Genomic DNA, 26,178 nt, shown 5'->3' on the forward strand with positions numbered 1-26,178 from the left:
GTGATTCTTTTAAGAGAAACTTGTACAAATGTATAGGAATCTTATTTAGAAAATCAGGTAAAAATAGGACATTTTATTCCTCTGATGTTGCCCAGCAGCACTGATCAAATACAGAGATCTAAATATCACTTAAAGAAATTATTGTACAGTGTTTGCAATCCACATTGTTAATTAAAAATACCAACAAAACAGACAGTGTACATTACATGGTACTTTTCCAAGAAGCTTGATTCCACTATGACGATTAAAATGTAATAAAATAAAAAAAAATACAGTTTGGAGAATCAAACTGATCAAAGGTTTATAAAGTCTGTCCGTCAGTCCTGCTGCAGTTTGATAAGCTGCTGTCAGAGGGAGGGGTGGGCGCCCGGCAGCCTGTCGTAGGGCACAGTCAGCCCGATGTTGTAGTTGTACCCGGAGGACTCGATGTAGTCGGACCTGCAGATGGGCAGGATGTGATCCTGGGACAGCGCGTCCTCCGAGAAGTCGTAATGGCAGATGACTCCTCTGTGTCTGAAGGATAAAAACATTAATATGTTCAACAACAGAGATATTCATTTTGTTCTTCCAAAGTTGTTAAAAGTGGATGTTTGAGAAGGACATTAGAGCTTGTGCAGGTAACTTGTATGCCATACAAGTTAGAATTGAGTAGAACATTTAACAAGATATTTTTTCTTTCCCAACGAACTCTTTAAAGTACTTACAATTAAGAAAAACTAATAGATTGGGACAATATTATAAATCACTAAGGAGCAGAGGAATTCTTAATAAATGTACAATTGGGGGTGAGGAAATCTCCAGTTTATATATTGTATTTTCTTTTTCTATTGAACACAAATTATTTTATGTTACAGTTAAAGAAAAATAGGAGGTTTGAATACAACAAGAGAAATTAAAAAATCCAAGTTACAAGAAAGTTAATGCCAGATATTTTTAAATAGACTAACAAACGTTGGCTAAATGTGAGGCACAAATAGGAAATCATCTCAACATATTCTCACCATGATCTAAACTAAGACTATGACTACATGCTGCTCTGTGGGCATTAATAAAACATGCAGCTGAGAGCAGCAGGTTGTCGGAGGGATGAGTTCCCAATTACATTTTGAGAAAGCATAAAATAAAAACAAGTATTAAAGAGCCTTTTTTAACACTATCCCATTTGTAATTATACGGAACAGTAATAATTGTTTTGTAAATACACACTATATTTTGCCTTTTAAAAAGGCATAGCTCAATATTTTGGAGAATAAAGTGACATGGATATCAATCTTCTCTCTGCAGCAAAGCCAAAAAGCGTATTGCCAAGGTTGAATTTGCTTTTAAAAAACAGAATCAGTCGGTTTACTGATTTTGTATGACTTAGAGACTCTGTAAGTGTATTGTGGGGAATGGGAGTTGGATGTCGAGAAGAGATCCTTAAAAGAAGAAGAAAAGTGGGAAGGGGCTCAGTGACCTGCGGTGAGCTGTAAGGTCATCATCTGTGATGCAGGCTCCCCTCGGCGACTTGTCATCGGGGATGTTGGCGGTTACCAGGGTGCTGCTGTTGAAGTTAACATGCCTGACAGGATGCCTGCAGCAAAGACAGAGAACAACACCTTCAGTCAAATAATGTTTAACATTATTTTAATTTGTGTACACATTTGTATTGTATCCCCTACAAAAGGCTGCATAATCTTCATTTTTTCCTAGATAAGTGCCATGTAGATGTGGTACTATATTTGGTTTCAAAATAAAAGCCTACATGCATCTTAAAGGGGCCCTATGATGCTAATGTTCAGGTTCATTTTAGCATTTTGTACCTCTAATGGGACATGTTTACATACTTTAATGCTCAAAAAGGTCTTCTCTCATACTGCCTGTGTAAACCAGAGCCCAGTCTGCTCTGATTGGTTAGCTGGCTGGCTCTGTATTGATTGGTCAACTGCTTAGAGATGTCCCGCCTCTTAGCTAGCATGTACTGTACAATGTGTTGTAGCGCTAGCCAATAGAAGCTGTAATGTTATGTAGTTATTTCACTATGTTACGGAAGTAAACAATGAAATCCAATGGAGGCATTTCAGGAGAGTGTGTGGGAGACAACTTTGGGATTTTAGCCTTTATAGACCATTTACATGCACCAAGACCTAAATAGCACACTACAGGGAAGGGAAAACCCTAAAAAGCATAATTGGGCCTCTTTAAATATTAGGGATAATTTGCAATTCTTGTTATTTGTGGCACTTGCAGTAAAGAACAATATCAACGAAAAGAAAACAAACCGGACCAATGACTCAGTTAAATGGGTACCTCTAATCTCAAAAAGGCACACACCATAACTGTGATGTGTACGAAACAAACAGAAAAGCTTGGTTGGAAAAAGACATGTGACACCTTTGAAGACTGTTTAACTTCACATCATTGTAGCAGAGTTCCCCTCCCTGTGGCTCAGAGGAAAGATTATCCCACCTGTTGTGCATCTCCCACAGCTTGGATCCCATCCTCATCTCCCACACACACACCAATCCCTCGCCTCCGCCGCTCACGATCTTCCAGTCGTCAATTTGAACGGAGGTGACACCCAGGTGGTGGCCGTACAGGGACGCCACAGAGGAGCCGGATCGCAGGTCAAACACCCTCACCCTGAAACACAGTGAAAAAGAACAAACGCTTATTTTTGCCATGTCATTGCGATGCCAATTGAGAAAGATTATTTGTGATGGGTCAAAGGTTGCTTTAAAGTTAATCAAGTAATGAAACACCAGTCTAAAATGGCCTCCCTTTTATTTTGGAATTTCTCTAACACTGTAAGGATGAAACAGATAAAAAGGGATACAAGTGAAGTGAGTACAATGGTATCAGTCATTTCCATTTCCAAGCGTTGTTATTTTGTATCTCATTTCATGCACACAGTGGGAAAGCTCCAAGACCGCAGAAGAGAACGAGTGCAGTGTGTCAAAGAAAGCATTCATTTACAGACAAAGGGACACTATTCACACTTTTGAAGGAACTTTTCAACATTCAGCCAAGAGAGCAAAGACAAATACAAACCGAAGCAGAAGTGGCAATACAAGCTGTTGTTCCTTAAACCAAATATCACAATATTTCATCTCCTGCTGTCTGTCTCCAGAAAGGATTTACCTCATTCACTGGATATGGCATAAAAACAATAAACTTGTAATAAAAAAGAGTAACAGAAAGTGTAGACAGAAAACATGAAATTGATGTTACTTCACCCAGCTCTTAGCATTACTATATATTTGTTTAATGAATTCCTTACTTATTAAATTCGTCTTCATTTTCTCTGTATTTTTGCTTTTGAATTGCATGTGCCATTTATTTACTCAAATCAATATTCAGATATTGTAAGTTCTGCTTTGAGAAAGGTGTTATACCCTCTTTTATTAAATCATGATTATTATTAAAGTAAAAGTATTTGTATTACTATTCATTATTTTAAATAGGCTGATCATTTAGCTTGCTGGGTTTCACAAGCATCAGAAGCCCATGGGAGCTCCGGCTCCATCTGTTGTCATTGTGGCTTTATTGCAGCTGAGAGCGTCCAGGACATGACTCCATCCAGCTCGAGCTTCTTCCAGGTCTTCATTGCCATAATCAAATTCACTTTGGGGACTCTAACAGATTTAATTTCCGCTTCCACAAATGTTTTCAAGAATCAGCGTTAAATGTCTAAATGGGCACCGCGGTCCTGTTGTCTGCAGTTAGTGTTTCCTGTTCAGTGGCATTACGTGATGGAAGCACACGTTTAAACAATGAGGACTGAGCGTTACTGGCAGACAGCAGGGAACCATAACTCTGATGTTGGAGGCTGTCTTCAGTGAGACGTCGGTGCCCAGACCCCTCTTCATTAATCAGGAGGAGCTGTGTCTAATCAGAGGAGTGCTGAGAGGCTCAGATATCTCCAGTTAGTTTCCCACCACTGGACGACACATTAATCATTATTCACTGAGGACTACGTTTGACGCAGCCCTGTGGTTTGTCACCCGAGGTGGTCTTGTTGGTATTCCGTACGAATGCATACCTTCCATATTCTAACACGATTTGGCAGTCGTAGTGCACATTAAGTGTTTTGACAGGCTTTGGTACCGTTTTCTATTCTGCCGACTTAGTTGTTTCTCGATCATTTCAAGTCAATCAGAAGTGACACAGAGGATGAAGTTAAGTACCATCAAATGATGAACAAGACATTTTTATCAGACAAAACTACTTTATTTAACTTTCAGAAACAGAAACCCAATAACGATAGAGTCTAATTACTAAGACAAAAAACAAAGAAACACAAAAACTGGACAACAACATTGTAACAACCTGTCTATCACATGTAGCCACTCCCTAAAGCATTTGCTGCTTTATGGTGTATTTCTCTCTAAAGTGGACCATTTATCAAATTCAATGAGTTGTTGAGAACATACAAAATGGTTACTGAGGATAAAGAATCATGTGATAAGTTGGTTCATTTTTTCATTAACTTCTACACATTAGGACTCCTTCTTGCCCCCTGCTGGCTTTTTGAAACAATGCAAGTTTAAGATACTCGTGTTCCCAATTACTTTACTTTAAAGATCGGGAGGCTTGATAAACAAAACACTTGTATTCTTCTCTATTTCAAGAACAGAAGATGATCGCTTCAAAAATGAGGAGGCAAAATGTATTTAATATATGCATTTTTTTGTTATGCCGTGTATGTAATTTATTATATGTAATGTATTATATGTAATGTCTTGTCTTTTATCTGGACCCTGAGTCTGTAATAAAGTTTTTGATTGATTGATATTGTTCTCACTTGGTTCTTCAAGACTTTGTCATGGGCTGACTAAGGTGAGGACGGTCTTCTCAACCCTTTACCATCAAAAATACTGCTAGAGAGAAATTTGAAAAGCATATTATACAACAACAAAACTACTTTTAATGATTTGCTTTCAGTTTGTTGGCCTGTACTCCCTCACAACATCCTCACAATGGCAGTTTTACCGTCTTGTTTCTTAGCTGCAATAATGTTAACCATGTCCACCCTCTTGTGTAGCATTATAGTATGCTAATGTTTGCTAACAGTTTCTAAGGGAAGCTGAGGCTGATGGGAATGTCATTAGCTAGATGAACAGGACAATTAAGTAAGTAAGTAAAGCTTTATTTATATTCATTCTAAGGGAAGCAAATCTCTGTACCAAACGTAAAGGTGATCCACTCTAGAGTTGTTGCTTCATGGTGATGATAGAGGAAAAGTCAGAGGACCATCAAAGTCATCAGGAACTGAAAGGATCAGTATTTTGTGCCAAGTGGATGTAAAAGTTGAAATGCGTCACGTCTGAGATGATCACCAGTCAGTAAGACCGATCCACCGATTACAAAAAGAGTCTAAAAAATGTTAACGTCCCATTGTTTTGACCAACAGATCAACATTGCTATCCCTGGAGCCATCTGACTAATGTATTGTAACAAAAGATCAGTTTTTAAATTGGCAATAATCTATGTTAAATTGGCAGGAAAAAGCCAAGTTACATCCAAGACTTCAAGTGGTCCTAAAACTGGACTCAAGAAGCCCAGTATAATGATAAGTGTTCAATAGCCACAGGTAAGCCTTCACCATGTCTGCCCTTTCCCTCTTACTATCCAATTTTGCTCTTAGCCATCATCTTTCCCTTTGCACAGATGCAGCCTTTTTCTAAACGGTCTTATCAGGACTCCTCATTTGCTCCCTGGATCTCGCAAAGAACAGAGGGACCAAACTAATTTGGACACAAAGAAGGGATGCATTAGGCTTTGGCCTTAAGCCACCCTGTCAGAGGTCCAAGATCGCCCATTGTCCCTCAGTCCCCCTCATTTGTCTTCGACTGCGGGCTGTATCGGCTGGGGCCAAGGTGAAAGAGCCAAGAACGAAAGTACACATCTATCAAAAGGCAAAGACCGAAAGTGATGCAAAAAAGGAATCGGATAAAGACTCAAACAATGCTCTGGCATGAAGATAAACAAATGTTTGAATCAAAACAAAGCTGAATATTTCCTTTTGGCACGTTCATATTGAATTTGTTTTTACTTAGCGTGGTTCAGTTCAGTTGCTAGGAGTCATACCTAGGAAGAAAAATGGGCTGGACAGAAATCTAAACAATATGATGCGGGCTGTCTTTCACTTTCAGCCAACTACTTAACAGCCAGATGGATTTGGTGCTGAATAGAAGCAGCAGGGGCAGCTTTGGGCCAAGACGTGCCAGGGATGTTTCTTTTCCTGCCAGCTCATGCACCGCAGCACCCGCTAACAAGTGCAGAATAGATGAGAATGCCTCTTTTATGAGTCTTTCCTCATCTGGAGAGCCAGGTTAGCGATGTGGCAAGTGTGTGTACACGCATGGATGTGTGTGTTGTTGCTGGATGGGATCAAGACGGACAGATATTTTCCGTGTATAGTATAATAGATAATGAAGGAGACACACATTGTATTCAACACAAAGAAAAAAACACCTCACATTTACATATGTCAATGCCTCGTTCTTGGTTTTTTTAAACTTGTTTTTCAAGGCAACAAAGAGTCTGTGAAGTGCGACTAATGCACTAATTGAAAAGAGCCTCGTCTTCTCACACTCTTTATTAACACCTGTTCTCCACTGAATCCTCCTCTTCCCCGTCTCCTTCACCAGGTGCCACTGTGGGAAAACTAATGAACAGACATGTCTTTCTGCTTAAGTCCCTGGCTCAGTTTCAACACCTTTTCATGTTTGAATTAATCGCAGGGTGTCAGTATTGGGATATATTTTCCTATTTCACCATTTATGTGAAAGTATCCTACCTCCTGTCTTTGTTTCCACACACCAGCAGGTGAGGAGGGCTGTCTCTCAGGTTGATGCACGTGAAGTCTCCCAGCGAGTCGCCCACAGAAGACACAGGTTTACCCGTCTCTAGGCTGTAGACGTGGATCTGAGAAGCAGGGAAACACATCAACCCTTTCAAATGTATAACGTCCATTTAACCTACTGATGCACTAACACCAAATGTTTACGTGAGAATGACATCCTGCGTATGTGTTTACAGAGTCGACTGTACGCTTTGGAGGGTGTTCACATCTTGGAACTTTAAAAATATGAGATGAATTGATAAGAAACTGGAACAGGAGATATGACTATATTAAGAAAGGAATGTAAGGGTGTTTGAGCGTGGGGTAGGCTGTGGGAGGGGTTCATGTTGTTTTGATATAAACAATGCTGTAACAGGAATATCATAAAAACACAATAATAAAGGAATATCATAAAACAATGGTACAATGAATATAATAACATTAACTACACAACAATGAGGAGTGAGGCCAGATATTACAATACAATCTTATGGCATGTACAAAACAACTGAAAAACGGAAATAATCCTTTCATGTTTGACTCAGGATCTGAGATCTGAAGAAGTGTGTTTGTCAAAAAAAAAAAGAAAAGAAAGGTGGTGTGTTAACTCATTAAAAAAAAAAAAAAAAAGTCTGTATAATACAATGTTGCACACAAGTCAACAAATATTTCAAAGCATGGCAGTGGTGCAGAGTATTACCTTTGTTTAAATTAAAGCAATGGACAACGTTTGGTGTGCACTTAAAAATGTTATCAGGTTTTCTTTCCTACCTGCCAATTCAATACGCTGCACAATTGAACTCTACACACTGAGAATGGACATTATCATATTCCGTACAGAGGACAAACACAGCTTACTGAAGTGATGCTTTGCCAGTTAATTAAAACAAACCCGTAGTTAATTGTTAAATCTGGTGATTACAACATCAAACTAAACCTAAGGGCATTCTTCAATTACTGACCAAGAAGCACACCACCGCCTGAGGCTCTGTGGCTGCAACAAACTTTCTTTCTACAAACTACAATGATGTCATCTGGAGCCGGCCTAATTGGTCAATTAGCGGCTGGTGTTTTCTCATCCAAATGAGACAGAACAAACAGGATAACCGCCAGGCAAAACTTTGAATAATTAAAACGATTAAGACATTAAATTGGAAGGGGGGAGGGGGAGGGGGAGAAAAAGAGCCAGAAGGTAGACACAAATACAGAGTGAGATGGAGAGACAGCGACAAAGAGAGAGAAGTTTGAAGGAAGACGGGATGTTGTACGCCTTGAGGAGGTGCCAGCAGTTTCTGTGCGTCCCTTATTTGGGCCAAGCAGAGCTTTAATTGTGCACCACCCCGGGGCAAAGCCCAAATCACACCGGACTTTCAAATGACAGCTTGATAGGATTTGGACAGCGGAAGGGCAGAATGAGGGAGGGAGACGCAGAAATGAGACTCAGCCTGCTGTTCATAACAAATTATTACAATTTAGGGAAGATATTTGTATTAGATATCTGCCCACCTCGCCCACTAAAATGAAGAATGGCACTGAGGGAAGCAAAGGAGCCGCTGTGTGATTATGGGGGGGCTGTGGTGAGACTGCGGCAGAAGAATAATGGTGACAGACTGGAGAGGAGTTGTTAGGTTAATGCACTTTCTGGAAACCCGGTGAGGCTTGCAGACAAAGGAACTCTAATGGTGGCTTGTATTGGAACGTTAATGTGATTACTCTCTTTGCTTTAAAAGAGATTAAAGATGAGGCAATCATTGTTGCGGTTTTGAGAAAAGCTTTTGTGGCTCTGTTGCCTGCATTGTTGAACACATTTGAAGCAGAATTTGGTTTGGTTTTGGGTTCAATTTTAAATGTACCCTTATACCCCATGAATATTGATGGCCCCGCAATACGATTACATCATACTACTTAGTATTATTGCTATGTATTACCTTTCTTCAATGAAAATGATGCAGTTTGTCCACATCTGTTTTATCCAATAAGATGACGTTCTTAGCGCATTTAAGATTTCTTACTCGGATGTCTCAATTTTAGTTCTGATCAACTCCTGGCCATCCAACCTAATGATGAAGAAAATCAACAACAAGAAGTTTTATTTGAGATATAAATACTCGATCAATAATAAACGATTGGTCGTTGTGCGTGTATTGATACTATATTGCACCGCAAAACAGTGTGATGCCATGCTGTTTGGATTATTTCCCCTCCCCCTAATGGGAACCATGGGCAATGGAAGGCCAATTGCTTTAAAACGTAATGTTTTCACTCCAGACAAAGATGCACCAGCAGGAGACTTCACTAATGATTCATGAAGTATAAAGAGAAACTTATGAGTAAAATAACCAGCTGAGCTAAACGGCTTGAATGAAATCTGCAGACTGTTGACTTAACATGGCCCATGATTCCCCATCCATGTCATACAAACACACACATCTGAAACAAATATGGCTTCAGAGCTACATTTGGTTTTGACACCATGTGGACAAACAGAGATTAGCACATTGGACCAGATGCAGGGAATGACTTTGATGTCATGTGGGATGGGTGTTTTTCCCAACAGATTAGTGTCTCCAACTTGCTCAAAGTATACAGCAGTTGTATTGTTGTGTGTATTTTCACAGCTGCAGAGCAAACTGCTTACAGTTGACTTTGATCCATCCCCAGAAAAAGTAGAGTGATTTTGGGGAAGGAACAAGCAGAGTAAAAACGCAAATCTTGATTTAGTTGTGCTGCTTGGTTCATTGGTAGTTTTTATGGGTAGAAGCTGTTTGCTGTTGTCCAAGCTATCAACAAAAAGGCTAGATGGATACATTTAAAAAGTAATTTATTAAGTCATTCTAGTGTCATTATCCAAGATAACCGTTCTGAAGGATAAGTCAGAGAGTGCTGCATTCTAGTGAGGGTGCGTTTATATTGCGTAGGAGTGTGTATGCTGTGTGTTTGCATGTAGGTGTGCAAGGCAGATTCAGTGAAGTGGCATTTCCCAGCCTAGCATAGCAGTTAGTCTAATTGTATAGAAGTTTATGAAAAAATGACCCTACTTATCACTTGATTTATTACCTCAGTAAACATGAGTTATTCTATATGACATAATGTTCATTATGTTCCCATATAGAGTAAAATCAACAATAAAGCAAAGTATAGTTAAGGGCTACCTTGGGATTGACAGGTCTCTACCATGGCGTTGTCCGGTTCGGTTGTTGTCCGTGTTATCATTTCATGAAAGTTTTGATTTTGACTTTTTTTCGGCAACAATGAATCAAAATGCCAGATGATTTAAAACCGTAGTCCTCAAACCGATTGGATCGTGAATTGACCATATCTACTACTTCTTATATACAGACAGTACAGACCATGTTTGCAACAGTCTATATAATCACATAGTATTCACTTCCATGTGAGTTTTATTAATACAATTTACTATTAAAGCTATGTTTTAACCCAGGAATCAGCCGGTCTGGGTTTTTACTGACTAAATGATCCTGATGGACGGATGTCTTGATGCTGATCTCTCACAATACTTTTACCATCCCATTCATTTACCAGCCGTCTGAACTGATGCAATGAAAGGATGACAGATTTTCTGACAGCACTCGTGCTCTGTGGTCGATCCACTGCAGTGGATGGATAGTTTGCCAGCTTCTGTTGAAAGCCCAGGCACAAGCTGGGTGTCTGCCTGGGAGCCACTGCTCCACTGGCAGGAAGGTTGTGAGCAGTAATGAGGACCTGGAGACTGGCTCCAACCAGACACACACACACAGCCAAACCCACTACACCAATAAAGATGGTGAAGGCTCGGAGACAAAGCCAAAAACATGCCAAAGTATAATGAAGAATCTTCTATATCGACAGAGAGATAAGATGTCAGATTTTGAAACAAGACTTCAACAAATTCACCACTGATGCTCAATAAAGTTAACAAAAATATGACAATGAAGTTGAGTTCATCAGAATATTGTAAATTAATACATATCAGTCTTCTGAGAGACAGGAAAAAGTGTGAGATGACTTTCTTGGCTTCCATTTTGGTAGATTTTAATGAAGCATATTGACAGATTTTAATGAAGCATATGTTTTCAAAAGCAGCTTCAGAAAGGTCTGGCATCACTAACGGTTGTTGCCAATTCATGCTTTCTCTCCTTCACAGTATGAATTTGCAGTTACAAGCGTTACGATAGTGTCAGACAGGTTCATTACATTTGTGAAATATTTTAATTAGCAAGAGAGTTATGCTAATCACGTGAGAGGAGTTTGGGCTAAGATCACTATAGAAACAGAAAAGTGTTGTGTTTCTGGGCGTAAAATGAAACAAATCAAACCTAAAATGCTTAGTATGCTAGGAAAGAAAAATAAATGCTGGAGATAAAAATAATGACTTCATTTTGTAGAAAATCTGAGATTAGCTGCATTTATAAACTCAGGTCGAATCAAGTTACTTTTGCAAAAACAGACAACTACAACTATGGGATTATACTTCCATACTTGGGATCAAATTGTAGTTAGTGAGCAAACTAATGACTGTTTTCATTACCCATAGAGCCTCAGATTATTTTTCTAATAATTGGCAAAAAAAAGATTATTATTACATTAAAAATGTTCCAAGGTGACGTCTCCAAAATGTCTTGTTGTGTCCAACCAAAACCTAAAAATATACCGTTTAAAAAGCTATAAAACTGAGAAATGCAGGCATATATATGTATATGTATATGATATATACTCATATAACATTCAATTAAATTAATCAATGATCAAAAATAGTTGCCAATTATTTTTGTTTTTATCAGGTTATCAATGAATCCACTAATCATTTCAGCTCTCAATTAAATAAAGCAAACCACTATGTAACTGAAGCTCAAACACATAATGTCTACTAGTTTCTGCCTAGTACCATAATAGAGGATAAAATATAATTCATATATTCATCCCTTGAAAGATGTTTGCCTCTACATCACCCAATGTGGCTTTGTTTGTGTCATGATGAGGTGAGGCTGTTGTTTCCCCTCACTGCTACTCTCTCTTGGTCCACTGTGTGGTGCTTTAGAGCTTTCACTGAATCCAAGTATGGCTGTGCCTTTTCTAATAGGGGATGATGTCAGTGGTGAAGCTGTGCCAGAAACAAACAGATTGCTGCACACACACAGTGTGCTCGGGTGCTACTGGCTGTTTTAAAGCATCCACTCTGCAGGTCCTTACTGCAGCTAACATCTGCTTTTGAAATGAGAAACTCCTTTATTTATTCTTTGTTCCATCCATTAACATTGACAGAAAAATATCTTGATGAAGTAAGCTTTGTAAAGCATAATGACTGCTGCATAGCTGCCTCCTGATCCCAAAAGAACGGTTTGTCTCGTGGCTCTTTGTGCTCCCTAAGTAAAGGCTCAAGAGTCAATTAGGTGCACAGGGTCCTTAGTAACGTAATATTTTTAGAAGCAAACAGATGCAGCTTAGGGAACCAAAGTTTATCAAAGTGCCCTTAAAGGCTGTAGTAATTAGGAGGCAGAGCCCAAAGAGAGCATGTCGCTATTTAGGATCGCGAAACAAATCCCCTGCAGGTACGTGGCTTTCATTTCTGAGGGGAGCCAATGGGTCTGAGGGGACACGGTGTAATAGTGATCGCACTTTCAAGAGATTCTGCTAAGATTGACACAAGAAGTGTTTGTTAGCAATGCAACTACAATGTTGAATCAGATAAAGGTGTGGACCTGACTACAAATATTTAGTTATTAGCCAAAGGTTGAACCAATTATTCCCTGATGCCAAAACCCATGTCCTCACTGCTCTCCTCTCCATGAATTGTATTCCTGAAAGAAAAGAGGCATCATTCCATTTGAGCACACTTCATTGTTTGCCTTGGCAAATGTTCCAGGTTTTTTATCATGCACCTGTTGGAAGCACCTTTGTAAAAGCTTTTGGAAACCTTTCATCTCAATTAGTAAGGACTGGGACATTTTTTATACTATTTTTTACAATGCATCTAAAAATCTAGCTGCAGAGTTTTGAGGTTTTGCCATCTCCTCCGTCAACATTCCCTCCTTTGTTTGTCTTTGTTTGTCAGAAGAGGCCTTGATACAGCTCCATCTATTCCATTAACAAACACTAGAACATTTCATAAACAAATTGCTGATACAATGGACTACTTCGAGTGTTCTATGGAGCTTAATCTGGGCTAAAGGTTTGATCATTCGAAAAAAATTAAATGTATTTGAAAGTTTTGACCCTGAACTTTGAAAAAGTACAGTAATGTATTCAAACTAAAATATGAATTTAAAACGTTTTTTCAGGTTGTATATCATTTTTGATTCAGAGAAGTGAATCGGTTTCAAATCAGTTTTTTCTAGTTCAGATCGTTTTCAATTTCAAATCTTATTTTTTCAGACTTTTGGCCCTGATGTTGCACGGGGGGCGGGCCTTACCTGAGTGGGGCTTGGAATCATGAGTGACGGGCCTTACGTAGTCATGTTGCCTTCAGGTATCCCGATAAATATTGCTAAACACTTTTTATACACAATACTCTCGTATTGGCAGTTAATCCAAACTGACGCAAGTGAAAAAGTGATATTTAAGTGACACAACACTACCTTCACCAATACTAGTGCTTAGATTTAATAAAAGCTGTGCAGGGACACTGAACCCACCTTGTTTCCTCCGTCGTGCATGGCCCAGCCAGTGCGTTTCACTCCCAGTGCAACCTGGGAGTCGGAGGCATCGAGGCAGGTAACAGGGTGACCGTAGACTGAATGGAGGGTCCGCGGCTTCTCCTCCCGAGGGTCCAACAGGTACACAGCGTCTCCTGCTGAGAGAGCAGCCAGCGGGCCCTGCTGCCCCCGGCCCGGCACCAGGACCAGGCTCTCTACCTGCAGTACAGACAAGACACATGTACTCAGAGCAGAAAGAAGAACTGATTCACTCTCCAACTTAAGCTTTTGTGCAGTAGCATGAATGTCATTATTATATTATTACGGTACCTCTTTTTTTGTCTCTAACAATTTATACAAATCAAAAAAGTATTCTCATAAAGCTTTACATTGCACATTTAACACAACAATCTGCAACTAAAGCATGTTTTCAAAAATTCTAAAAGACAGGATTTGTTTAAAAGGAGAAATAAAGATAAGCATAAAGGAAAGCCTATCAAGATGTTCCACATGTCGAGGTGAAATGTTCTTGTTTTGTGAGAACATCAGTCTAAAACCCAACAATAGTCAATTAACAACCATATCCTAGAAAATAATACATTCTGCATTTTTGCTTGATTAACAACTTATTAAACTAATCTGCTATGAAACCTGATCAATAAGATGATCAATCGACATTGATTCATTGGAGCACTAGTAGAGCCAGAAACTGAGATGCTACAAAATGTGGAACAAGTCGAGGGTGTTAAATGCTCCCATTAGTACTTTTTATTTATTTATTTAAAAGTGGAGGAAAATGTGTGAGCCACAGCCATTTAATGAACACAACAACACATCAGTACGCAGCATTTCACACATTTGAGGAATGAAACTGGCTTACAGTCTTTGGGAGCTGCGCCCTGCAGAGCATCCTCCAGTAGCCGCGGTCGTCGGCGCTGTCCAGCCGGACGTGAGGCCCGGCAGCCGAGCCCAGGCTGGGGCTGTCGGGGCCCAGGGCCAGGGCCTGGGGCCTCTCCGGGCTCTGGTAGTGGAGGAGGGGCTCTCCACCTGTCTCTGTGCTCCACAGGTCCACACAGCCTACACCCAACACAACCCCTTACTATGTTAATAACTGCAGCGAGTTACCCTCACACAGAGAATGAAGCGTAATGCTAGCCAATGGGACAAAGTGATGAGTGTAATACAGCAGTGATTTCCAAGGTGAGCATCCTCTTAACTTTGCCCTAACTTATTGAAGGAAAGATGATGGAAAATGCAACAAAAAAAAGAAATAATACAACATGTAATTGGATTATTTATAATAACATCTGTACATATTATTTGCCATGCCCCTCTTTATAATTTCCGGCTGCCAGTCAAAACATCATTCATCAAGTAATAAGCTGTAAGTGTGACCGGTAAAATTAAGATTTTAAATACAAATGTAATTATTATTGCGCTAAAATAAGTAAAACAAATATTCAGAAGATTAATTTCTTTGTTTTAGTTTTTTAATGTTTTAGTTTTTTAAGAGATCTTGCAAACATTGGGCAAAGGCTTTAAGATATATACTGTTATTTGGGGGCCCTTGGGATGGACACGTTTTGGAACCTGTGTGTTACACTATAAGGCAACATCTAATTAAAAAAAGGAATAATAAAATAATTATTTGGGGAAATGCTAAATATATTTCTGTACCTGATGTCTTACCATCCCCAGGATGTGCCAACGGAGTACCCCAGCATTAACACTCACCATCTTCATACGCAGCAGCAGCCACCGAGCTGTTGACCTGGACGTGGCTGACCTGAGGTCTGGGGACAGAGTTGGCTGACAGGCTGTTGATCTTCAGAAAGGAGGCGGTGGAGTCCCAGTGCAGCGTGTCCCACAGCCTCACATCCCCAGATGTGTACCTGAGGTGCAAACAAACACATCAAGTCACACTAACATATTTCATTTAGCTTCGTACAAAAAGGCAGATGGATTTTAAAGCAGAATTGTCGCCCATTGTTCCCTCACAGGCTGAAAAGTTTGTCTTCTCAAGAATACCTGACGTCACCCTCTCAACACTGAATCATTCCCCCTCTCACACCTTCCTCCTTTACTCACTCCAACTTGTTGTTGTTGGGTTTTTTTTTGTAAATCTTTGTTACATGATCTTCCCAGTATTACAAGGGTGTTGTTTGGGCGAAACAATGCTGAACATCTAGCCTACTGTTACTGATGGTGATGATAAGCAGGAAGTGAAGGTTATCTTAGCATAGTTCACTGTAAATCAACATTTTATATATGTTTACACTTATGTCGTTTTTGGAGATATCTTTAATTAAGATATCAAATTAATTCTGATATCTTGGCACTACTTATGTTAACAGATAAGACCAGAGTTGAGAATTGTCAAAATGTTCCTTATTGATTTACCCTTCCTGTCTTAATTGTATAATTGCAGAATAACTACATCTTTTTAAATCTGCACAGCTCTCCAATTTGAATAAAGTATTTATCAAATGTTATTATTTATTGTATTATTATATTAGTTATTACTTTTTGGATATTTGTATTTTGTACAAATATGGTCTTTATTTTAAACGTGTTACAATAGTCTTTAAAATGCAAATTCCTTGTATGTGTACACCTACTTGTTATAAAACAGTATAAAAAGACCATCAAACATTTTCTATACTAAAATATTTGATCTGGGAAGCTTCAGAAAGCAAATGACTGCTTTTTTGCATGATAAATACCATAAGAAACTGATAGATTTCTAAAATGCTCACAGGTAACGTGCAGTTCGCAGTGTAGAGTTCAATAGAAGATGCCAAACCATTCAGGGATATTTATTATTATAATATTATGAGACCTCTTTGTTGCTGTCTCTTTGTCCACAAATACTTGGGACAACTTCAATTTGTGGAGTTTATAAATCAATTAACATGAATGTAAGTATCTTTGTGCCACAATTCAAGAGGTTACTTCAAAGAAACGAAAAAAAACAGAAGGTAGGAGCAGATCATTAAATCATAATTCTTAAATGAGAATTTATAGGATAATAAATATGTGAAAGCAATACAGAATGCCTGAGAGCCTTTCTGCATTATATTATATTTTGACTTTCTTTGCATAAATGAAGATACTTCCAGCATAAAATTAAAGTTTCCCCGTATGTTAAACAGAAGCTCTAGACCTTATGCTCCCTTCATCAAGAAAAAACAAGCCCGCTCCCTCACACTCAATAAGCTTCTCTTCTTTCACTTTATTTCCCTTGGCCCAAGTCAATGAGTTCTCACTGCAGGAGACGACAAACTGCCAGCGTTCCCACCTCCACAGATACCATCATGTCTGAGCAAGAATCCGCCTCGCAGCCAGAGTGTGTGACACAGTGACAGCTAGAGTGGCATATATATGTGTGTGTGTGTGTGTGTGTGTGCGTGTGTGTGACTCTCATCACAGTGTTTGGCAGGAAATAAACAAGGGGATTACACTTGTTCAATTAATTGGTGCATCGCATCAACGCCGACTATCAACAGGATGATGAATCCTCTCAAGTAATTTGTTATAACTTTTGTTTGTAGAGGAAACTTTGTGCACATCTAACAGCAACGTGCAGAACCTCAGCAGATTTGGCCTTTGTGTCCGTGAGTGACTCAGAGTTGCTGGGTTAACGAGGCTGTCTCTCCTGTTGCCTTTTAATTGTCAAATCTCGTTCCACCGCTATCAAAAATGGATGCTGTAGCTGCAATTGAATCGTTCTTGATTTATCTTAACTGCTGTTGATGTGTATAAACAAAGTGAAGTTCTTTCACTCAGATAAATCCCCCTTTGGGTACAGATAATGGGAAAATGTTGTAGATTTGTTAATAGCAAAGGTACAAAAGGACAGATTTAAGAGTAGGTTCAAGTGCTTTAATTCGTGTCAAGAATGTTTTGGTACACAGTGAGCTAAAGTTGTGAAACCATAAAAGATACAAACACACCGTGTACTCTGATGAGACACAGCAGGACCGAGGGGAATCTAATCACATGACTCCGTGGAGACCCTGCACAGCTCCTCCGGGCAGACCCTCATGCTCCTGGGGGCAGACCATCATGCTCCTGGGGGCCCTCACAATCTATCACTCTCTCAGACCAAGAGTTTACACACTCTTACTTAACCAACTACTGCTATTTGAAGGATCATAAACAATACAGAAATGTACGAAATGAGCCTTAAAATGAATCATAAATTGAACTAGAAAATGCATTTCCTGCAGAACATGCGTGCGAATGCTGTAAACTGTGAACATTTGTGGCTGAATTTAGCTGAAAATGCAGAAAAAGCTGAATATGTTATTAGCTGAATGGTAGCTGCTTTTAGCTACAAAAACCAAGTAAGTGTGTTGCTGAACTTAGCAGAGAAATGCAGAAAAGTGAAATGCTTTGAATCAAATTGTTACAGCTCAAATGCATTGCAATGACTTTGTTGAAAACTTGAAAGTGAAATGTTAAACTGGAAGAGTAGGAAAAATAGCGAAGAAGCTTAATATTTAAAAGAAAATATTTTAAAAAGGTATAAACAACTAAATGTATAGCCTCAATGTCCTGAAATAGCTGAATAATGTAATAGTTGAATGGTTTATAGCTGAAAGTAGGCTGAAGGAGTTAGATATGAAATGTAAGTAGTAGTGAATGCATGTTTACAAACACCTGTGTGTGTAAGCCCAGAGATCAAAGGTTACCACGGTGACGACGTTATCAAAACACCTGTTTACGTGAGCCCAGAGATCAAAGGTTTCCATGGAGATATGCTGTGAAAGGAGAGCCTTTCCATTTGATCTGAAGGAGAAATAAACCTCTTAACTATAGTTTAAAAATTGTGTGTGTGTGTATGTGTATGTGTATGTGTGTGTGTGTGTGTGTGTGTGTGTGTGTGTGTGTGTGTGTGTGTGTGTGTGTGTGTGTGGTTGAGTTGTGTGTGTGTGTGGTAGAGACGTTCAGTGTGTGTGTGTGTGTGCGTGCGAGAGAGAGAGAGAGAACCAGTCTGTCTGTGGGCGTGTCTGCTCTGATTAGATGATGTCACTCAGGTTTGTGGCCTCAATCTGCCCAGCAACACCATAGTTACCAACTGCAGAACTGAGTCCCATTAAGAATGCATTGAGGATTATATCTGACAATTTTGCCACCTGTTCAAAAACTATGGCTCCTATAAAAAAAATGACCAGACCGTGACCATCAGGGAACCCCAATGAACTGATATATGTTTGTTTTTTTGGTTTTCTGTGTAAAATGTGGAGATGGGAGCAGTTTGTTTAAAGTTTACTTCTCTCTGTTCTGAAGAAAGATCCGGAAATTGTTTACATGGGAGTCTATTGGGAGCTAGGTGGAATTTTTGACAAGTTTTTGTCTCTTCATGCCCTCAAGAGGCATTTTGTTTAATATTTGTTCTTAATTTTCTTTTTCTTTTCCAACCTAGGAGAGGTTTTCCGTTTTTCATGAAAAATTATGTCTCAGGAGTGTAGGGTTTGGGAATTATGGCAGGTTTATTTTGGGGCGAATTTCAAGCACTCCTCCACTCTGTTTTGAGATCAAAGCACTCTAAGGCGTAGGCTCCACGAGGACGAAAACGGGTTGAATCCGCATATTTCTCATGCGTATAGCCCTTTAAGCTCGACGACGCCGTAAGGGAAACGTAGAAACAGACCCCGCAAACGACAACGGGTCCAAAGGTGGATAGATCTGGGAACGGAGCGCTCTGGGGGGTCCAACGGGGCCGTGGGGTCGCCTATACGGTCATGCGTTTCATAGCCCCGCCTCTCCCCACCTCTGCTGCTCACCTCCGCAAAAGTACACTGCACACTGAATTCAGATTATTTATCTTTATCTCGATATGAACATAAACGCGAGTGAAGTCTAATCTGACAGGACGGAGACACGCAGCTCCTCCGGCTGTGAAGCAGCGAGAGCAAAACACACACTTCAAGTCAGATCACCACCCTTAGCTATTTTAATTACCTCTCAAACTACCTAAACTAGTTATAAATATGTTTATTTTTACTGTCGGGTTTACTTACTGGATCAGCTGCTGCATGAGGAAGCATGAAGATTTAAACTTTAACACACATTGACCGGCGAAAAACTCTACGCGGTTCCCTCGGCCCCCACCCATGGATGTGCCCCCACCGCGGAGAATAAACAGAAGTGCAGCCATGACAACCATTCTTCTTCGCTGCTTTTGTGGAGGAAGTTGCTGCTTTTGTGGAGGAAGTTACAGCGCCACGTACAGGTTCGGCATATGTACTGCAGCTTTTCCAGCGGTTGGATGTAAACGGAGCCGTCTCGTGGAGCTTGATACAATCCGGTGTATATTGCGTGTGGTCGGAAGGTTTTTTGCGGTTGCGTTTGCGTTACTCCGATGCGTTTTGCCGTATTTGTCCTCGTGGAGCCGGGGCCTAAGCCTTAACAAGCTGCCCAATACACACTCATGTTAAAATCTGAAGAAAGCCTCTTTACCAAGCTCCAAACTAAGTTAAATATCTCAAAAAGTGTAAAAGATATCAAACAAAATAGCTGAAGGTCTTGTGATCATTTTAAAGTTGGAATGAAGTCTGTAGCTGAAAGTATGTGGAAGGAGAAGCATTTGGCGCAAGGTGTAGGTAAAAGAGGATTTGAAGGTTCCTCCCATTGACTTCCATGTTAAAAAAAGAGTTTAAAAAGCTGAATATTTCAAAAAGTATGAAATATTTTGAAAAAGTTGAAAGTTTCCCATCGATTGCTGAAAAGGCTGAATAGTTTGATATTTGAATGGTTTCTGTAGCTGAAAGTATGCTGAAGTTATTGAGAGCCAAAGTATTGGTTGATTAGAAGATTCGAAGAACTATAGTGGTAACAGCATTCGCACTAACTAAATATGATCAATAATGACTTCCATCAGGAATTTATTTTTGCTGAGGGTGAAGGGGACAACTTTAAGTTAATAACACTTGGAATCATCACATAAAGTTTCTAAATCCTTCTCCTATATCATTTGATATTTGTTAATGTGAAGATGTTAAAATGCTGCTCTTTCCTTACTTGTCATTCTTTATTTTACGTTATGACAAGGAAGATTTGATGGTAAAAACATGGACTATCTTTTTCATTTAAAATTATAATACTTAAAATGACCTATTATTATTACTATATTTACTGAAGCTTTTCTCCAAAGCAACTTACAATGAGTGCTTCAAAATGTCTAAAAACAAATGTTTACAGCATTATTCAAACCTAGAGAAATATTTTATTCCAATCAATGTAAAGGTCCATTTAATGTAGTCTTCTGTCGGCGATCAATCTCCTTTTTGTGTCAGTCTTGTGTTTGCGTGTTTTTTCTTTTACAGAGGAGACCTCTAGGGATAAGGAGGGCTTCTGGAAAAAAATCTCCTGAACATAGAACAATGAAGTTATCCCAACCCTTTGTTAAAGTTTGGGTTGAGAGACCCTTTATGACCGACATATTATTATGCTCAAGAGACTATTATTGATTTTTTTACCTCAGAAAGAATACATGCATGCAGAATGGTGCAAAGTCTGTTTCTGGTAAATGGACTGTACTTATATAGCGCTTTATCCAGTCTTTACGACCCCTCAAAGAGCTTTATATACTACATGTCATCATTCACCCTTTCACACCTCATTCATACAGAGGAGTGCCACTTGCTCTAGAAAGCTAACATTCACACACAAACTCACACACCGTTGGCCTTCGGAAGCAACTCAGGGTTAAGTATCTTGCCCAAGGATACATCGACATGTTGACTGCACGGACTGGTTGAAAAACCGTACTCCTAGCAGCCACAGTCGCCCTATATGTGTACACTCACAATGCATTAGGGCATTGTGAGTGTATCCAACAATAAAAGCTGTTAAGCATCATAGCAATCCATGATCTCACTGTGCCATTACAACCCGAGCCAAATTGGAAGATTAGTTAAAATTGTGTCTTGAAAAGTAACTTTAAATGTTTCTGTAAATAAACCAAAAGGCAATCAAACATCCTGTGTACCTGTTATCTGACAGCTTTTAAACAAAAACAATTAACCTAATGCAAAGGTTTGGTTGTCAGTCACCATTGCATCAGTCAGCGAGACTTAAAGATTCAAGGCTTTTATTGTCATTTGTACATAGCTACAGTGTAGATATGTCAATGAAAATCTTAGGTCACAGGCTTCTCCAACGGTGCAACATAATACAAGTATTATGTTAAAGTGTGACATATTTTTTATCAAACCTTTACTCATAAACCTATAGATTTATACAGGCATTTGTGTGACAGAGAAATCGGAGGATGAATTCAAGGTGTGAGAGCAGTTAATGTTTATGCACATCAGATTACAGAATCATGCTTAAGTCCTTGAATCTCACCCAGCCAAGATGAAGGAGTCACAGGAGCTGACGTCACACAGCACCTTGCCCAGCTCGAACTGCAGCTGGCTGATGGAGCCCACTCGATTCTAGAGAGTAAAGAGAACCAGGCTGAAAACACTGTTGCAATTGTAGTGCCAATAATTAATTGCAAGCAAATGCCCTTATTTCATTTCTAACAAAGCTATAGAGAAACAATCAAAATTGAATTATTTGTCCTTCCAATTTAAAATCAGAATAGAGCATTCCCGTCACTGCCATTATGTTAAAATCTACTTTATATTCTGTTGAATATACTCCGCACTTGGATTAGGACTACTGTTTTCTTTGTACTGTTTCTGTTCTGATTTTATGTAAAGCGTCTTTGAGCATTAGGAAAAGCACTATAAAATCCCATGTATTATTATTATTATTATATATTAAAGTGCATGACATGCAAGTTCCTGGTTTAGACTCTGACCCTAGGACCGTTTGTGGTTTGTCATAACCCTCTGTCCTCATGTTTCCTGTCTGCCTCTGTGCAGTCCAATAAGGGCCAAATAAGGCCCAAAAAGTATTAAATATTTAAACTACTTTTATTTACCTTTACATACCAATATGTATTTTATATTTACGTAATTATATAAATGTTTTCTACTGGTGATGTTCATTAAATTGTGCCCTTATATCCCCAGACAAACGCCAGTGCCAGTGTTGAGTTTGTGCGATTCTGATTGGCTGCAGCAGAGCAGCTCGAGCCCACCTTCCAGTTGGAGCGCACAGTCTTGGCCGAGTTCCTGCAGTCCCGCAGCGTGCTCTTCCAGCAGGGGGAGTCAGACACGCTGGCCTCCTGATGGTAGCCCTCCCTTCTGCACATCTTGAACCACAGAACGCCGTCCTCTGCAAGGACTCTCCATGCCCTGCTCACCTAGGAGGAGATGAGACAGTGTAACCATGGCGAATGAGTCAGAATATATTACCAGCATGCGTCATTTAATTGATTTGTGCTTAACAAGCTCGGTGGACTGCCAAGTTGGCTCTGTGCACCATGACGTGCTGTACAACACAACATGTAATGTATTCATCTTGTCACATTAACAGCACATAAGGTAAAAATGCTGCTATAAGCAATTCTGCATGTTGGCAGAAGTGACAGTTAAAGGTTCCCTAATACATGATTTTTCATCAATATATTATAGGCCTCAGATATATACAAAACATGTCTCTGGTATTGTTGGAGTAGAACTTGTCTTGAAGAAATGCTCATTATTAGAACATAATGGGGAATGATGAGTGTTCAGTATAGTGCTATAATACTTGGTATAATACAGTATAATAATATAGTGCAATGTTAGGGTGTGTACACCGTCAGAACAGTGTTTCCATCTGAATGAGTGTGTAACTTCATGTGGAGAAGAGTAGTGGTCTCTGCTGCTAAAGCTAGTGCGCATGTCTGTATACGGGTCCCACTCTCTCGCTCTGAGCGTGTGTGTATGTATATGTGCGTGTCAGGTTGAACGAAAAGCCCACTTTTAGGTTAAGGTTAATTATTATTCACATTGCCTGAAGCTAATGAGATACGAGGTTACAACTGGGAAAGAGACCAGTGGTAAAACTCCCCTCACTTGATAGTGAACTTTGGTGAAGGTCAAGAAGCGGTCAATGTGACGGAACGCCTCCAGGGCACGTGTGCGGAAGTGTAAATAAATGCAAATGTCTGCTGAAAAAGTTGCAGACAAAGAAACTGGGAGGTGGTTTGTCATCTTTCACCAAGGTCAACCAATATAGGAACAAGAAGGTTTAGCTATAAAATGCTAAAACAATGTTTGGTTAGCCAGTATGATCCTGGGGTCTGCTCGAACTAACATTTCTATTGCATCGAACTCTGTCTGCCTCCAGCCACTTCTTTTGAACCTGTTAGAATGTGATGGTATAGTGTTGAGGAGATCCGGATCTTCAACTGGCCCAGATCGAGAATTCCTCCAACATTTATTTGCGAGCCCAGCCAGGAGAGTGATGGGTCTCTGAACAGAACCTGAAGCCTGGACGGGACTGCTGAAACTCAGTGCAAAGGTGGCCATCTAACAAGGGTAAGCAGGACTTTTTTCTAAGACTGCAGATACTTGTTGTTTCTGATTGCAGTGTGTGTCCGCCCAGGCTAAGGTAATATCAGAGTTGCTCCACTCTAAATAACCTAGTTGTTTGAAATGTAAGTATAAAGAAAATACAATTAATAATAGGAAATACTGTAACCAATTTGAGAACAAATTAAAATGAAACAGGTTCATTAAAATTATACTACAACAGTATTTCGTGCCAAACACTTCAAGCAGATTACAAGTGCTGATTCTGTGTATGCAGCTTGAAATGCTAATGAGCTGCTGCTGGCCACGTCACTCTGAGAGAAATGTGGTTAAAAAAACATAACGTTCCTCTAGGAGGAGATTCAGGAGATAAGGTGGGCGGGTGCTACCTTCGTTGGATATTGGCTAACATCACAAAGTGGCCAAAATCTTATCAGCTCATTTTCAGACAGGACAAAAAGAGAGACAATCTTTTTTCCTGAAACTTTCAGGGGACACATATTTATGGAAAACACAAGTTACCAGAGGGACTCAAAAATAAGAAATACTAACATGTTTGCTCCTCTTAAAGCCATTGTGGTGTGTCTTAAAAAAAAGAAAAAGAAACGGCTGCCATCCCAGCTTGTTACCCTTAGCTAAATCACACTAAACAATACCTTCATCCAATCAAGACTGACACTCTGAAAGAGTTAGCCTCGAGTTGTGATTCCCAACCTTTTTAGTTTTCGCCACCCTCAAAGTAAAATGAAGCAGAGTTGTGATTTTTGTAATTATTATTAATGAGAAGGGTCTTTAAATGAAAATAGGATTTGTTTTCTGTTTTGTATGTCTCCATAGTCTTTATCACACCATGAGCCCTTAGAGTTATGTCGATACCTCAATGGGGCCTAGTCTAAAGCCGGCCTTTAATGGTTAGTTAAAGATGGGGTAGGTAATTTTGGAGAAACCAGCTCGAGTGCGCTAGAATTTGAAAATACACAGCCGGAAAAAATCTGCCACTTCCTTACAGAGCCCCTCCTCCAACACACACGAACGCTCACATGACCAATGAGGGCACGAGATAAGTTTGTGCACAGATGGAAGGCTGACAGGCAGGTAGGCCATCCAGTTATTTTAGCCGGGCCGGCTAAAATGATTGGTCGTGCTTTTTACAGTACTACAGCTTCCACAGATGATTTTTTTATGGACTTGTTGTCAAAGCACTTAAGATATTCATTGCTATCGGGATGTTAAGAGCATTCCATGGAATATAACAAAAAGTGTATCTCGAGCCGGTTTCTCAAACTTACCTACCCCACCTTTAATATTTATTTTTATCCACCACTTTTATCAACCTCAACAAAATAAGGTGAAAATAGAGCGATTGATTTCAGGTGTCTTTTTTCTTTTGTTATATGATTAAAGCTTTTATCAGAAATAGCTCCACCACAGAAGCTTACCTGTGCACATCGGCCCAGCTCAGTACAGTTGAGATTTCGGAATATTTTCAGGGCTAACTCATACGGCAGCTCGATATCAAAGAAGGGAATGTCGTTGACTTCATTCTGCAAAAGAAAGAAATACAACAAACATGTTATACTGATTTGATTCTGGTCAACCAACATCATCATCATCATCATCATCATCATCATACCAGGTCCTGAATAAGTTGATCCAAAAGCTCTTCTTCTTTCTTGACTTTTCTCTGAGGCTGCTGCTGTTGCTTTTGTTTTTGCTGCAGGGATTTGCTGCAGGCGTTGGTCATGTTTTGATACTGCCTCTTTCTCCTGGTTCTCTCCTCCTGAATCCTGTCCAGCAGGGGACTGGTCCTCCCATCCAGCAAACTCCGTGCAATGGACACATACTCAGGCTGATACTCTGTATCTGAGGCATCATCAGTGCATTCCCTTTCTGATAGCTTTGAAGTACTATCGGCTGTGTTGAGATATTTTGAGTCTTCAAAATACCTTTTTCTCAAGTCTCCCTGACCTGACTGACTAGGAACATCCGAGGAAGGGGCACAAACAAGTCGCTCCTCGTCGTTTTTACTCGTTAGTTCTTCTTTCCAACTCTCCCTGAACACAGCAAGTTCTTCCTCGGCCATATTTCTTAATCATAGTTGATCAAATATAAATTAGCAGGGTTAAAATCGTTATCGTATGTATGTTTTAGTTATATAGACCAGTTGTAATGGTATATCGGCACCGACACCAAAGCGCAAAACAAGCACGTGTCCTTCTATATAAACAGTCCGACGAGGTACAACGCGCTGCTGTTCATAAGTTCCGCTTATTTTCTATTCCGCAGTTTTATTATAGACTCG

At 39.7% G+C, this 26,178-nt stretch overlaps 1 protein-coding gene across 1 annotated transcript; it reads right to left on the reverse strand.

Moving 5' to 3' along the window:
* Nucleotides 1-58: 58 nt before the first annotated feature.
* fbxw8 (F-box and WD repeat domain containing 8) lies at nucleotides 59-26,078 on the reverse strand. The gene is made up of 11 exons (XM_034118268.1): nucleotides 25,510-26,078; nucleotides 25,316-25,420; nucleotides 22,556-22,720; nucleotides 21,814-21,902; nucleotides 15,193-15,350; nucleotides 14,339-14,535; nucleotides 13,459-13,677; nucleotides 6,782-6,909; nucleotides 2,449-2,622; nucleotides 1,457-1,573; nucleotides 59-513 (listed from the first exon to the last, which is right to left on the reverse strand). Exons 1-11 carry the CDS (start codon nucleotides 25,957-25,959, stop codon nucleotides 348-350), a joined length of 1,968 nt encoding a protein of 655 aa, XP_033974159.1. The 5' UTR covers nucleotides 25,960-26,078; the 3' UTR covers nucleotides 59-347.
* Nucleotides 26,079-26,178: the final 100 nt, after the last annotated feature.

The sequence above is a fragment of the Trematomus bernacchii genome, unplaced genomic scaffold (assembly GCF_902827165.1).
Source record: "Trematomus bernacchii unplaced genomic scaffold, fTreBer1.1, whole genome shotgun sequence".
Lineage (NCBI taxonomy): Eukaryota > Metazoa > Chordata > Actinopteri > Perciformes > Nototheniidae > Trematomus > Trematomus bernacchii.

Coding starts and splice junctions, on each gene's coding strand:
- fbxw8 (XM_034118268.1), bottom strand. CDS start 25,959: ATGGCCGAGGAAGAACTTGCTGTGTTCAGGGAGAGTTGGAAAGAAGAA. Junction 22,721..25,315: donor AGCTGGGCCGATGTGCACAG/GTAAGCTTCTGT, acceptor ATCTCCTCCTAG/GTGAGCAGGGCATGGAGAGT. Junction 21,903..22,555: donor CTGTGCGCTCCAACTGGAAG/GTGGGCTCGAGC, acceptor TTTACTCTCTAG/AATCGAGTGGGCTCCATCAG.